We start from the raw sequence: 15,397 nt of genomic DNA, 5'->3' as shown, positions 1-15,397 counted from the left end.
GCTCAAACTGCTCGTGCCGGGCTGGACCTCCCCCCGGGGTGGCGGGAGCAATCACAGGAAAAAGATTAGGAGTTGTAGAATCAAAAGCCTGCGCGAAGAGATTCTTGAAGAGGAGTGGTAGAAGCGGTGCCAGATGCCTTGGGCGGAGGAGGTGGAGGAGCGGGGGGTGCCGAAGGAGGAGGATCTGGGGGCTTTGGTGGGACATAAGGCAATGCTGGATATAGCAAGGGAAAGGCGGCAGGCAAAGAAAAAGATGATGCAGCAGCCAGAAGGAGATTGGCTGGAGGCAAACTGGACATTGCTTTATAAACTTTACACCAGGCATCCAAAACTTTGACATCAATTTGAGGATGGTTGTGGAAAAAATGTCCTACCTTTTCCCAGTCTTTTAAATCAAAAAGGCCATCCTGAGGAAACCAGGGGCAGTGGGTGTCCAAAGCTTGAATAAGCGCTTTGAGGTCGGCATCAAGTACAACAAGGTTGTTACTGGCAAGAAGGGAATTAAGTTCATCAAAAAAATTCTGTTGTGGCGCCGAAAGAGACTGCCCCATAACAGCAGTAAGAGCGGGAGCACTCACCAGGGATCCGAAGTGGATGAAAGACGCGTCTGGAACCCGTGCCGGGCGAGGTGAGCGCTGAGAGGGCCGCAGCCACGCAAAGTCCGAAATCAGTCGAAGTCCGAAAGAGACTGCCCCACAATGGCAGAAGGGAGCACTCACCGGGATCCGAAGCGGATGAAAGACGTGTGGTGAGCGCTGGACGATGAGAAACAACATGGAGTCCGAAGGTAGTCACACGGGGCACCAAATGACGAGATCCAGCTCGCCATCAGTAAGAATCAGTCTCACACAGAGATGGGTTGAAGAATTCTGGCTGCTCTAGAGCTGCAGCAGGACAGCCTTTATTGTGTAAAGTCAGAAAGATACAAAATACAAGGAATGCAACTTGTTCTCAGCCAGCAGATAAAGGCCATCGCACTAGACCACGCAGACGATCAGGCCATGTTACGTGGGCCAATCATTAGGACAGCATGAGCTGTTCACGCGTTGATCATGCTCCAAGGATGCTTTTAGCTATGAAAGCATCCTGCAATAATAAGAACTTTGCTCATGCTCTTATGTACAAGCAATCATTTTCCCACAGAATGTTAGCCACTTTGAGACTCCTTTGGGTAGTGATAAAGCGGGATATCAAATCCAAACTCCCCTTCTTCTTCTTCTTCTTCTTCTTTCTTCTTCTCTTTTCCTCCTTAACTTACAACCCCTTAGACTGAATCACTTTTAACTTTTCTCCTTTGGTGAACCGATCTAATTTATGACCTCAGTAAAATGTCCCACATAGCACACAACCCCTGGAAGTGTGGGTGGGAGAGATTCTGATGCTTTTCCACCATCAAGTACAAACAATCTTATTTCACAGGCATTTGGGGCAAACCAGTGAAACTAGCTTTGAATGACTGTTAATGGACATACATTTTTGTAACTGCTATATTACATAGACAAATCTATATAATAACAAAATGTCTGATTCTCCTTAAACAATATTTTGATGTCCAAAGGTCTTCCACATTCTCAAAACAAGTCTTTTGGCTCAGCTGATGGGGCCTCTCTCTCTCTTATTATTTTCATTCTTGCAGGGTCTTATCTAAAACACAACCAAAGGTTGTGGATTTCGCTGGATTTGCAAAAAATTCCAGAGTCAGGGCTGATATAGCCAATTGACACTTAATAAATCTCAGGTCAAGCCATATCTGCACTACCTAAAAAAACCCCCTGCATAATGTCACTTGAGTTGACCTTTAGAAACAGATGCAACAAATCCAACACTTCTACAACAGGCATGCACACCTTGGTCAACATCTTTTTTTTTTTAATAAATATTTATTAAGATTTTTTGAGTACAAATACATAAATAGAAAACAACTTTACTTATATAACATACTTTCTTCACTTCTTTGGACTCCCTCACGTCTCCCGCTCCCACTTGCATTGTAGAAAAGTTTTCCCAAGCAAATTATCATCTTGTTTACAATCTTATATCCGCTCGTTTAAATACAATCTAACAGTTCTCCCAAAAAGAGTTTATACTTTATTTAATCTCACTTATCGTCAAATTCAGATCTAATTTAGTGGTGGGCAATTATTTATGATCTAGCATCCTTCTTAACATTCAGCCAAATCACAATATCTTTGTAGATAAATCTTAAATTTCTTCCAGTCTTCTTCAACCCTCTCTTCTCCCAGGTCTCGGATTCTGCCAGTCATCTCGGCCAGTTGCATGTAGTCCATCAGCTACATCTGCCACTCTTCCAGTGTGGGTAAATCTTGGGTTTTCCAGTTCTTAGCGATGAGTATTCTTGCTGCCGTTGTTCACACCTTGGTCAACATCATGGCAATACTAAAGTAGACAATCAATTCAAAAAATAAGGCAGATCTTACTTGTGAAACATTAATGTGATTGAACTGCCTATCCTAGTGCTATCACAATTAATGTACAGTAGTTATATTTGAAGTGCAAACACTAAAGCAATGGGCAAAAGTCAAGTGAATTTAACACAAATCCAGGGAGCTTATGCAAATGTTATTTACGAATATTAGAGTGGTCAATAATAAACAGTCAGACATGTTTATACTAGATTGGAGCTTAAGAGAAAGCGTTATCCTCACAAGTCATTAATTAATTGCAATGGACACTAGATTTTCATAGACTTCAGTATTAAGCAGCAAAACAAAACTTACAAAAAAATCTGCATTGAAGAAATCACACACTAATTGACTTGCAACAGTGGTCACATAGAAGCTGCTGAAAAAACAACCATTAACTCCATAGGTGCTTCAGATATATTGAATTGGATATCAGTGGCACCGTCCTAGGCATGTTTGCTCAGAAATAAGTTCAACCATGTTCATTAGGATGAATTCTCTAGCCAGTGTTTAGGATTTCAGCCTAAAGGCTCTTCACTGGCTGTGACCCATTGTATGTGCAGTGTTTGCAAATGACCTAAGCAGCAGCCACAGCAGTGTGCAATGAATGTGCTCTTAGATACTAATTGCACCAGCTGCTTATACTACCTAAGCAGATCAGCGGTTTTCAGTGGCCTCACAGTGGCTGCAACTGGACAGTCTTTTAATGGACCCTGGTGCTCCAAAAGAAAATTACAGTTGGCTCAGGTAAAGCTATTCATAAATAAATGTTTAAGTCATTATTCTCTTTCAATGTAGAAATGCTTTGGAGTGTACAATAAAGAGGCTTGACTTTAGAAAACTGTGGACCTTTTGCTCTTAGCAACTGTAGGTAGTCTACATGCACTGCAGTTTTCAGACAGGGCTCTAAAAACTATGACATGATACAGCACCTAAGAAAGCACAACGGTTATGTAATTATTAGTTCCAAGTCTTTTTCCGACAGGATTCAATAGCTTCCACTGCTAACAGTGAGATACTAATTGCTCAAAGTGAGATATGAGGACAAGAAGGTGGGGGACTGGAACTCATTTCCATGTTTTGACAATCTCCATTTTTAGCGAAATGGGGGGGGGGGGAATGACTGAGTGAAGCTATAGGTTGTGTTAGCCACATCTGTTGTCTTCACAATTATGCAGCCTACACACTAACACTGAAAAAGCAAGTGTATTTTAGATTAACGATTTCCCTTCCCATTTGAGCGCTCTACCCATGATTAAAGCAAATACATTTTTAATGTGTTTATACACCCCCTATGGGGCTTTGAAATTATGCTGTCTAGAAGTAGCAAACATTTCAATTATGTATTATAGATTAAAAGACATTATTAAAGATGCCAGTAAGAAGGTTGCTTATATACATTACCTTGAACTGTCACCGAAATATTCAACTCCAAATAAGTTTTCAAAGAATCATGAAGCTTAACTTAGCCAAGAAACAATAAGCATGTGATAAACTGAGAAGCACTGCCCTGGCCAATGTGTTCCTCCTCAAGCTCCTGAACCAGGCACAACTCTGCCCTGAACAGCAACCCCACCCCTAGGCTACCTCAACTTCCAGGACTATCTCAACAACCAGTTCTGTGCTAACCAAGAGCTGCTTGTATAAGGCAGCTTCCTTCTGTCCTATGTGAAGTGACCCAGACAAACTCAGCCCTGCCAGCAATTCTGTTCGCAGTCATTACAGTTGTTCCTTTGCTCTCAGGCAAGCAGAGTATTCTGAAGAGTTGCATGGGAGGGTGCCAAAAGAAGAGGTTTTTTGGGGGGAAGGGAAGAATGGTGCAGGGCACTTTGTTCCTCATTTACATATTCTTCCATGTGTTCTGACAAAAGAAGGACGCACAGAGTTTTTATCTTGAAAATATTTTTATTATTATTATTTGATGTCAACACTGCACTCAAGGCTGGTTAATCCCAAAAGGAGATCTAAAGTGCTGCTAACAATGCCCCAATTAACAAAGACAGTTGAGTCAGGGCTATTCCGCAAAGTGTGGATTGCATAGTCTAAATGTGTCAATACAAATTAAACACTGATGAAGACCAACTAGTTCATGTGTCAGTTTTGTAAACCTTGGGAGAGCTTGGAAACAACTAGAAACCCACTGAAGACAGGTAAAGAGCACAACAGGTGGTACATTAACATTTCAGACTTTATGTTAGAGCTACTGTATACCAAGACAAAATTGATATTAAGAAGAAAATACGTATCATGCCACCTAGCTCCTGAAGGGCAACTGTGGGTGTGATATACAGCAGTGCACGAAGTGGGAGAGGAACAAAATGGGATGGCTAAGCCAAAGTGAATTATGTCTGCCTGAAAAGTTGGATGGCATCCTACCCCACTTCAAGCACTTGTAACTAGCATTCATACCGTAAGTGTAGTACTTGTCTGTTCATCTTTAACTGCACGCTGCCATTTCATTCATAGTAACTTGTGCACTTGGGTTCAAGGCACAAAGCAACAACTGGATTCAGGAACAATGCAGACTAACAGTGCAATTCTATATATGTCTTACTCAGAAGCATATCTCACAAGTTCAATGGGCCTTAATCACTAGTAACTGCAGCTGAAGTAGTCTTATACACCCATGAAGGGGTCATGATAAAAATCCTCAACAAATGCAGCTTTGCCACCATCAAAGAGAAAAGGAGCAAGACTTCAGTATTTGCTTCCAGTTCATAAAACATGAAAGATCTAAACATTATTGTATTTTGCCAGCATGTTTAAATAACGCAACTGCAGCCATATTGCATACCAAAACTAAAAACTAACTAAGAATAAGAATCTGGCCATAATATACTACAAAATGTGGCCAGCTACAAAAAGGTTACATTTATTTCTATGTAGGATAAACCAAGTAACTAATTCCAGAACATACAGGCTACATTTAAGCAGTATGGCAAACTATGGGATTTTCTTTAAAAAAATGTTTGAACTTGTGTGAGGCTCAATCTTGGTTTGCACTAATTATTGTCTGCCATTATATCTGAATTCACAAACCACTGATAAACCAGTTATGACTGTTGATCCATTTCAAAATGCTGCTGCTCTGTGCGGACAGGAAAGAACTTATGAAATGTGCAGATCAAAGACAAAAGATAAGCAGCTCGAAATCACAGTTTATCGGTTGTACATTTGGAAGGGCACACCACTGTGTGGGTTCTTAAATACAGTCAGCACAAACCATAGCCTTTTCTTATGAAAATAAGCAGCGCTAAGCCTCATTCATATGCATCCTCCTTGCATTTGTTCGTGCATTAGGAAAATATATTAGAAGCTTACACTTCCAAGTTTGTGGGTGGCAAACCATAGCTTCCTGCATTGTCAAAATGGCAAAGTATAGCTCACCACAAACTAGAAATGGAAGCTTCCCATCTCCTACCTTTGCAGACATAGCAAGGGGAAAGGGAATACTGTTTATTCCTATTTGTTTATCATTTGGCGAATGACTAGAACAACTTTTTGTTAAATCAGGAGGACATTGTTAAGAATTTCCGGTCTCTTGATGGCAAGATCACTACGCAGTATTTCCAATCGGGATTATATTTATCATATGGTTCGGATTCAGGATTTCAATCCAGTAGCCATCAGGATCCTGGATAAAAGCAAGTCCTTTCATTTTACCTACAAAAGAGAAATATGGTTTATAAACTTTAATAGAAGAACTCCTCAACAAATTCATGTTTCAAGCCTCTAAAACTAGCTTAGCAAGCAAACAAGTAAACAAACACGAGCCGACTTACAATTTGAGAGCCACTATTTACACCGAAGACTTACCATCGTCTGGTTTTTTGACAAATTTCACTCCCAGCTCCTCAAATCTTTTACAGGCTGCATTTACATCAGGAACAGCAATTCCAATATGACCTGAAAAACAACAAAGTAACCAAAGGCAATGATGCTTTTAATACAAATGTGAATAAAACATTCTTTTCTTAACTCAACTGCAAATCAGTTTTTTTGTTACAGTGTAGAAAGTGCACTTAATATACCAGAGTTAATTTATGCCATAGCATAAATGTATGTTACAGTTCTCTGGGGACAGTATTGCATGCATAATCTGAGCTACATCAGAGTACACAGAGACAATCACTGTGAAGCGCTTGTTGATATCTGACCTCTTACGCAGGGGTATCTTGTGTGAAAATATGCTTCCAGACCCAACAACAACAGGAAAACAGAATGCAGAAGCTGGCCATCCTCTGTTCTTCTTTTAAATGGTTGATAGTTTTTGTGTGGGGGAGAGGATTTCATAGTTTGTTCATCAAACATTTGCTTAAGAGTGATCCCTGCTATATTAGACCCAATGCCTATATTGCGCAGCATCTGTCCCCCCCCCCCCCACGGCCAATGAGCTGTGAAGCCTATGGGGAATCCCACATCATCACATCCCACGTCCTTCTCACACAGCTGGACCACAGCAACAGATATTTAGATGCATGCCGATGATCCTGGAGGTAGTATATACCCATCAGGACTAGTGGCCTTCCCATCAGTCCCAGTCAGCATGTCCAACAGTGAGGGATGATGAAAGTCATAGTCCCAACAACACCTGGTCACAGGTTCCCCATCCCTTTCTGAAGCCATCTAAGTTGGCTTTATGTCACCTTTCCATTAAAACAGACACACCAACTGTGGCTAGCTCTATGATGTGACAGGAATAACACCCATGACAAACCAAACCGGTAGGGCACGGGGGATAGGGCAATGGCAACAAGGCACACACAACTGAAAAACCAACTGCAGTTTATGAGTCACTGCCATCAGAGTTGGAGCACCTTCAGGAAAATGGCACTCTTTTCCTCCCTAGACGAAGACTTACTAAAGGACTGTGCGTCAGAAAGAGAAAGATGCAGACTAATGTGTGCACCAGATCCACACATTTATTCAAGACACACCCTTAACTGCTGTTGCTTCCTCAAAATGTAGAAATTGCTCTCAAGATTTTGTGCCAAATTCTCTGAAGTAATTATGAATCCAGTTATTCCGCCTTTATAATAAGTTCAATTACCCCAATTAGCTTTTAGTCTATAAAACCTGGTGAAAACTCTGGAATTGGATTATACCTATGTTCTTGGCATCTACTAGTTAAGACAGGTTTTGTTGAAATTCACGGGAAGAAAACAAAAATGTGAGCATTATCCACATTAGCTTTCTTTACAACTGGGGTGACTTACCATGGCCTGCATCTGCCCCTCCCCCAAGAGGCTTTTTACCCTGAGGCAAATTTTTCCAATTTAAAAAGTGTTTTTAAAAATTACCAACTACTCCCATAGGTTACTCATTGTAATACTAAAATCTCTTTTTGTGACCTTCCAAGACCCCCCCCACTTGTCATTTAAAATAATAAATAATACTACTACTACTAATAATTTATTTAGTTTTACTGACCACTCTTGCTGGTACCCTATTGTGATTCTGTGATTCCAAAATCCCCAACCCCACCCTGCAGAATGTATCCTTTTTAATTGACCATGCCCACTTTTACACTTTGGCCGCAAGAGACTGACCATGGGTCAATGCAGCCCTTGATACCAAAGAGGCTAACCACCCCTGCTTTACAACATACCGAATCCTCGGGGATCTGAATTGCCATTGTGGTAAGCCTGACTCTCATCATTTTCAGTGCCCCAGTTGCTAGAAAAGGAGGAGTGGGATGTGGGGGTGGGGAGGGAAAGAGAATAAGAACAAAAATAAGAATGCATCATGATAAACACAGTTATTACAATAGCAAAAGAGAACATTTAACAGTGCTTGTGAGGAGAAGATACCAGCCATCAGGGATATACAACATGAACAGATAAAATGACAAATCTTTCCAAGTTATTAGAATCAATATTAAACAAATATTAAGCCAAGGATTAAGATGATATTAATATAACATTATTCACTTGAAAAAGCCATTTTATTGAAAGAAGTCTTTTCACTTCATTGACAAATATTAGAACCATTTTATATTTTTAATTATGTTTTGCTCAAAGCAAACTAAGGCCAAGAAGATGGAAGACTGAAGAATCAGCATCAAAAACCAGTTGCATCGTAGAAATGCTAGAGCAGATGTGGGGGGAAATGACAAAAAAGACACTATGAAGAATAATGCAATGAAATTCCAGGATAGGTGTGTGGAAAAAAAACCATAAGAACCTAGAAGGAATTTGGAGGACAAACAGGACCTTTTTTCATAACTTGAAAAAGAGCTGGGAAATGTTGTAAACTTTTTGTCAGAAACTGGCCTGACAGAAGCAATGTAGCTCAACTGACCATTTTCTTGTGCGGAACTTCACCATGTTTTGAGGTTCCCAAAGTTCCCCTGGGAAGAAAGACTGACTGTTTAAACCACTCAGGGAACTGTAGCTCTGTGAGGGGAATAGGAGTCTCCTAATAACTCTCAGCATCCACTACAAACTACAGATTCCAGGATACTGCTTCAAATGCATAGTGTAGATGGGGGTGATAGTAGTGAAACAGAAAGTACAATCTCAGGCATTGCTCCCACTCTCTAGTGCTGTCCCTTCATCAATCACAAAAAAAGTTTCCCGTATGAAAAAGCACACCAAATCAAAAAGTCTCAAATGCAATTTCAGAGAGCGACAAACAACCTTGTCCTAGCACCGAAATAAGGGAAGGTGCAGGCAAAGTTCAGTCTATTATTTAATCAATGCTCTGCTTCCAAACATGTTCACTATACTAGACATTTGAGAGGGAGTTTTGTTGTAGTTAAGTGACAAGAATATATTAGGATTTATTCTTAGCATCTACTGATGCCTAACATTTTAGTCAAAACATTCTGGATATGCTTTCGTTTTCACACTAGCATCATATGGTGACATACTGACAAGCACCAAAATAGATTTTGTTATGATTTGCAACATATGCCAAATATGTGCATTTTATTTCAGTGTTAAGTGACAAGCATATGCTTTGAGAAGCAGAGTTGGTATAATGAACACAACTTCTTTGCTGTCACAAACAATTCTGTACCTCTTGCCACATTTTAAACTTTGCAGACTAAACATTTGCCAGGAGGTAATTTTCATTCTGTAGCTGCTACTTCTGCATTTCATGTGTAATCTGAGACAGTCCACTCCAGTTTGAATGTGCAGGAGGGTTTAGGTGAACACCTAAAGCTAGCTGGTGTGTAAGAAAGGCACCCTGCTCACAAGAAAGTCAAACGCTGCTTCAACTATATTAATAACCAGCAGAATAATCAAAATACAAGGAAAAAACATGATTTAGAGAACACAGTTTTAACACTCACTGCGTCAGTTCTAATACGCCCTTTCTAGACAGAGTCCACGCAATTCCCTCTTTTTTATCTTTTGGAATATCATTTTTATCTTCGTAAGCCAAGAAGTAGAGGGAGAACTTCATAGCAGGGAAGTCAAACTTGTTGAGTAGGCTAGAAGAGAAACAGCTTGAAATTAAATTTATGTGAGAAAAGCAGACAGATAACACACTCACCAAAGACATTCTAAGTTTTGTAATCAAGTTCTCATGTTCACGTCCAAAATGTTATGACCATTTAGAAAATATAAGTCTTGTGGCACCTTAAAGGGTAACAAATTTATGATGATGCAAGCTTTTGCAGACAAGAATCCACTTCAGAGATAGAGCAAAAGAAAACTTAGGCAATAATATATTTTTATAGCGCCACAAGGTAATTTGGTGTCTTTACTGCAGAAGACTAACACACTCAAAGGCATCAAAGAAAAGATTTCAGATCCTTCTCTAAGTGACATTTTGCTTTCATAAGTTGCCAACTTGGCATCCAGAGATCACCACATGGGCATAATTGGACCCAAACTATATGCCTGGCTCATGGCTAATTTCCAACACTGATCTAGAGTACAGGGCCTCTCCAACCTCCCATTGCTCCCTCTAGCAGCAAACAGAATTCCATGGTGTGGAGAGAACTCAGAATCACCAGGGCATGTAACTTCTACTCAGGAATGCTGTTTCACAGGCAACATTACCAAGCTCTAATCTCTGACCAGTTTCTACCAGTTGGTGGGGCAGGTAGATGAGCAGTTTGTTCACCATGGTGTGGATCACTTCACAGTTCTAGGAGAGGCAGAACTTTTATTTCCCACTGTTAAGCTCTGTATCATCAACATGAAATATTTAGAAACATTCTTGTTCAAATTTGTTGCATCTTAAACCATGCTAAAAGCAGGTCATGCAATTACGTCTCCAATCTCGTATCTTTACAGGACTGGCAGGCTTGCAGTTTAGAACAGACGATTGTGAGACGCTAATGAGAAAAAAAAGAGCCAGCCAAAAAAATCAGTTGGTACTTACGTCATTCCGAGAACCTTAGTATAAAACTCCAGAGACTTTTTGGGATCTTTTACCCTGAGCATCGTCTGTTGTAGCAGAAAATCCTACAGAAATATATAACTTGTTAAATTGTTGTCAACCATGAATGGCATTCAACACTGGAATGTAGCTTTTACTTGAATGATTTTGTTAATTCGAGCTCCACATACAAAACATAAAGTGTACAGAAACTATACAGTTAATGCCTTCAAGATTATTACAGTTCTGTGAATAGTGCCAGATGAACAAATTATGTAGTTAAAGTGAAAGGCTACAATCCTAAACATACTTATTAAAGAGTAAGCCTCACTGCCTAGAGCAAGACTCATTTGTGAGTGAGTAGACATAAGACTGTTTTGTTACACTGCAAGCAAAACTTGGGGGGGAGGAGGAGCAGGGCAATAGAGTCTTTGCCAAATCCCAAACACGGCCACCTTGGCCAGCAAGGGCAGAAAGGGATGGCTTTTCTTACCATTTCACTGCAACAGCTCCAGGCTGGCATTACTGAGAGGCCTGAAGTACTAGGCCTCTGAGGACCCACAATGTTTTAAATCCAACGCTGCCAGTGCCCTGTTCCCAAAACACCCTGTTTTGAGGCTCTCTACTTACTACTGCCAGTGGCAAAAACATCACCACTCAGCTGAGATCTTTGTGGAGGTGGCGGAGGAACACAAACATTTGATTTGAACATCAAAGTTTCTATTTTAAACTCTCTCTGAAATAAATTCAGACCATTCAGAAAATAAATTATATAAAGAAATGGGGAAATGGATTTATGAGATTTCAGCAGCATAAATGGTACACCCTTATTTTATCCAATTCTGAGGAGAAACATGTTCACTAATTCAGAACTAACTGAAACAGTTATTAGGAATTATGAGGAAACGAAAGTGTTAAGTATAGCCCACATCCAAGAATTGAGTTCGTACACCACTTGGAAGTAGTTAAGAGTTGTGGCAAGAACAGACTTTTGCTCAGACAAACTAAGATGGCGCAGTGATGCAGACAAACTAAGATGGCGCAGTGATGAGAGGAGGAGAAAAAGTGAAAATGTAGACGCATAGATGCCTTTTATGATCAGATTACAGCAGGGAAAATGAAGAAGCAAATGGAATTAACATCTCACACAGGAAATTTATTGGATACAAATTCCGCTTGCAGAAATAAAAGTTATTAAATATGTAACTATGAATGAAAGTCAAGAAAGCAGTGGCTGTCAACAAAGGATTAAGACCGGAACTGTTGTTATTGGATTAATTAAGATTATGAAAGCAGGAAGAAATAAGAACTTTGTAACCTGAAACCCAGTACACGGGAAGTCATCTCAAATTGATTAATTTGGTTTTTGAATAATTTTGAGCAAGGTGGTTTGAAGGAAGAGATTGTGATGTCTGGCAAGTGTTACTGTTTTTTCAAAAGGTTTTTTAAGGGTTTCCAGAGGTTTAGAGGGTTTTTGCAAGCGTTTCCAGTGGTGTTTCATATATACACAATTTCACTTCCGGTTTCCTGCCGACAGAATGAGGAGCACGGGTCTGAGCTCCAGACAGACCCGAGCCCAAGGAGGTTAGAGGTGAGTGCACCATGGCAAAGCGCCTCCAAAGGTGTGCAGAGTGTCAAGTGGCCCGGCAGAGCACCAAATCTCCCCCGGAAAAACCACTGCCAAAGGGCAAGTGGGGGGGAGGTGAAGAGAGGATGAGAGCGCTCTCAGCTGCAATGCGACTCTGTGGGACGAAGCTTCAAGCTGCCTATTGTCAGCAGGAGATTCTCAACTAAAAAGATTCAAGCTGAAATAAGAGCGTAAGGAGAATTTGGCATCTTCTACAATTTTGATTGAAGAATCAGATTGGATTTAATTAGACTAGATTTGGCGATACATGAAGGGTTTAAACAGGAGGTCCACCCTTCGATTTCTGGATAAATTACGTTACATGGCGAAAAGCTGCAAGTAAGAGAACATGTTTTAATAAAAACTTGTGGCCAGTGCCTGTTGATGAGCCACCAAAACCCATTCTTTACTGATTGTCAATATCAGGAGATTTTAAAAGTGGCTACGATGCTGTGTTGAGAGGCAGAAAAGGGAAGGTGGTGCCGGACTCCTGGGAGAGTCAGGGAGCCCTAACACCACTGTCTCAAACCTTTCATTTATGGTTGTGGAAAGGAAAGTTCTTAACAACTGAACTCTATCATAATTGCATTATTATCATTAATGGATTATAAAATTGGGAATTTAATTTTGTACTGTGTTGAGGAACTCAGCAGAAGAGACTTGGATTAAGATACCGTAGATTCCGGCATATTAGGCGACTGAGCCTATTAGACGACCCCCCAAATTGGCAGCTGCAATTTGGGGGTTCGTCTTATAAGCCCAGTCGCCTAATATGCTGGGCAGCTCTGTGCTGGGAGAAAGCCGCCCAGCGCGGAGCCCGCTGCCCATTGCTACTGCTTCCGAAGCAGCAGTGGGCGGGCTCCGCGCTGGGCGGCTTTCTCCCGGCGCGGAGCGGAGCCTGCCGCCGGCTGCTGCTGCTTCAGAGCCACTGCCGCAGCAGCAGTGGGCGGGCTCCGCTCCGCACCGCATAAGACAACCCCCGACTTTTTAACCTCTTCTCCGGGGTTAAAAAGTCGTCTTGTACGCCGGAATCTACGGTATATGAAGAGCTTTGCTGAGGATTATAAGATTTCTTGTTGGGAAGAATAAAAGAAGGAAGAAGCTTGAAGTTGGCTCAATAAACACAACTGAGACTTTAAGGAGCTTTAAATATGAGTACAGACGCAAATAGTTAGAAAAATTTGGGTGAAATCACAACTGTGGAGACAGAGAGAAATTTGGAAGGAAGAAGGGAATTGTCCTAATGGAAAGCCTATTTCAGAGGAGATATGCCAAAGTAGGAAAAAAAGAATGGATAACAGTCTGGAAAATGGTTTTTATTTCGGGGCCAGCAGTTGTAAATAAATTGGGACAGCAGCAGAAATGGATTAAATGCTTGCAAAAAGCAACGGTAAGGATAATTAGAAAGGGAAATAACATGAAAGCATAGCTGTGCAATGTATAAAATGGTCTGAACGTTTAAAACATCTGTGCTGTACACCACAAGTTTAATGGTTTAGTAGCTGGAAAATTGGGTAAAGGGATCTGGAATGTAAGATGATTTGGTTTATTTAAAGAACCAGAAGAGGGGGTGGGGGAAGTCTGGGGATTTGGGGTGTGTGTGTGTAAAAATTTCTTCTTCTTGATTATTTTTTAATGTTAATGAGAAATGTGTGGGGTAATCTGGTATTGATACAATGTGGCATATATTGGATTTTTTAAAATTGAAAATAAATTATACACACACACACACTTGCCTTGAAACCTAAACCCTGTGTAAATTGGGAATTGCCTGTATTTTAAACTGGGGTTGCAGATGCAACAGTTCCAGAATGGTTTCTAAAATACATATGACTGTGCAATAACAGTCAAACTCTGTGTCCTAGTCCGACACAGAAACAAATGGGACTGAGCAAAATGCTTTGTTTGGGGTTCAAGTACAGCAGGCCTAGGCAAACTCGGCGCTCCAGATGCTTTGGGACTACAATTCCCATCATCCCTGACTACAGGTCCTGTTAGCTAGGGATCATGGGAGTTGTAGTCCCAAAACATCTGGAGGGCCAAGTCTGCCTATGCCTGAAGTACAGTGTCTTTATTCCAGATTATTTCTATGCATGCAAAAGCATTGCAAGAAATTATATTTTAAAGCCACTAGCAGTACATTTCCAAGCAGGTTCTCTCAACGGTCCTACTGTGTTGAATGGGTTAGGTGTGCACTGGATTGCAGCCCAAGCGAGGCCACAACCTTACACGAGTTATGCTGAAATCCTACACAAACTCAACGAGGCTTATTTCTCAGTAAAGCGTGTGTAGTAGCCCTGCGAACAATGCTTTACTTAGTAGGGCATTTCCAAGTAAATGGAAATGCATAGGCCTGGGCGGACAGCTAAAGCAAGACAAACGTGGGTTAAAGGATCTCGCTATATACTCTCCCAGGAAAGACTACAGCTCCGCACCAAGAACAGATCGCACAGAGACTCTAAACCGCGATAGCCGGCGAGCTCAAGCATGCCGGGAGAGATATGATCCTTCGGGTCACGGCGCTAAAGTTCAGCCACGCAAATATTCGGGTGAAAGGCGATCGCTGGCTGGCCCTGCCTCGGCTCTGTATCTCCAAGCCCGAAAAGAGAACCTAGCCCGTCTCTTTTGCACGCTGCTTGCAAAGGGAGAGGGAGAGATCCCCTTGCAAGGAGTTAATGCAACTTCCCAACGCTTTGCAATTCTGCGCCCCCTACAAAAAGCAACCCTCCCTCCATTTTATATATGCACACATTAAAAATCATCTCCTCGCTTTACCTTCGTGCTGGGATGAGGGTCGGAGCAGACACTGAAGGCGGCTTCATCGGTGAGGCCGACGGGCTCCCCTTGCTCGGACATGTTGAGGCTCTGGAGACGAACTGCTTCCCGGAGTGGATCCTAAACCCTACAAGCGTCTAGCTGTCGCGACAGGGAGAACGAGGTTCCCTGAATCTCTGGCCAATAGTGACCAGTCATGCAAATTAGGGCACCTCGCGTCATGCAATCCCTTCCGCCT

The 15,397-nt window shown here is 41.4% G+C and overlaps 2 protein-coding genes across 2 annotated transcripts in view; both read right to left on the bottom strand.

Moving 5' to 3' along the window:
* Positions 1 to 2,793, bottom strand: part of BTBD9 (BTB domain containing 9) — a 153,596-nt gene extending 150,803 nt beyond the window's left edge. Inside the window, exon 1 of the mRNA XM_081904063.1 lies at positions 2,739 to 2,793. The gene's annotated coding sequence lies outside the window, so the exon portion shown is untranslated. The remainder of the gene's footprint in view (positions 1 to 2,738) is intronic.
* Positions 2,794 to 4,308: 1,515 nt separating this feature from the next.
* On the bottom strand, positions 4,309 to 15,331 carry GLO1 (glyoxalase I). Its single transcript, XM_081904497.1, has 6 exons — positions 15,160 to 15,331; positions 10,761 to 10,843; positions 9,721 to 9,861; positions 8,032 to 8,099; positions 6,240 to 6,329; positions 4,309 to 6,086 (listed from the first exon to the last, which is right to left on the bottom strand). Exons 1-6 carry the CDS (start codon positions 15,238 to 15,240, stop codon positions 5,980 to 5,982), a joined length of 570 nt encoding a protein of 189 aa, XP_081760623.1. The 5' UTR covers positions 15,241 to 15,331; the 3' UTR covers positions 4,309 to 5,979.
* Positions 15,332 to 15,397: the final 66 nt, after the last annotated feature.

The sequence above is a fragment of the Podarcis melisellensis genome, assembly GCF_964234715.1.
Source record: "Podarcis melisellensis genome assembly, chromosome: 3".
NCBI classification, from domain to species: domain Eukaryota; kingdom Metazoa; phylum Chordata; class Lepidosauria; order Squamata; family Lacertidae; genus Podarcis; species Podarcis melisellensis.
The sequence above is the reverse complement of the archived record's forward strand: the minus strand, read 5'-3'. Positions and strand labels throughout refer to the sequence as shown.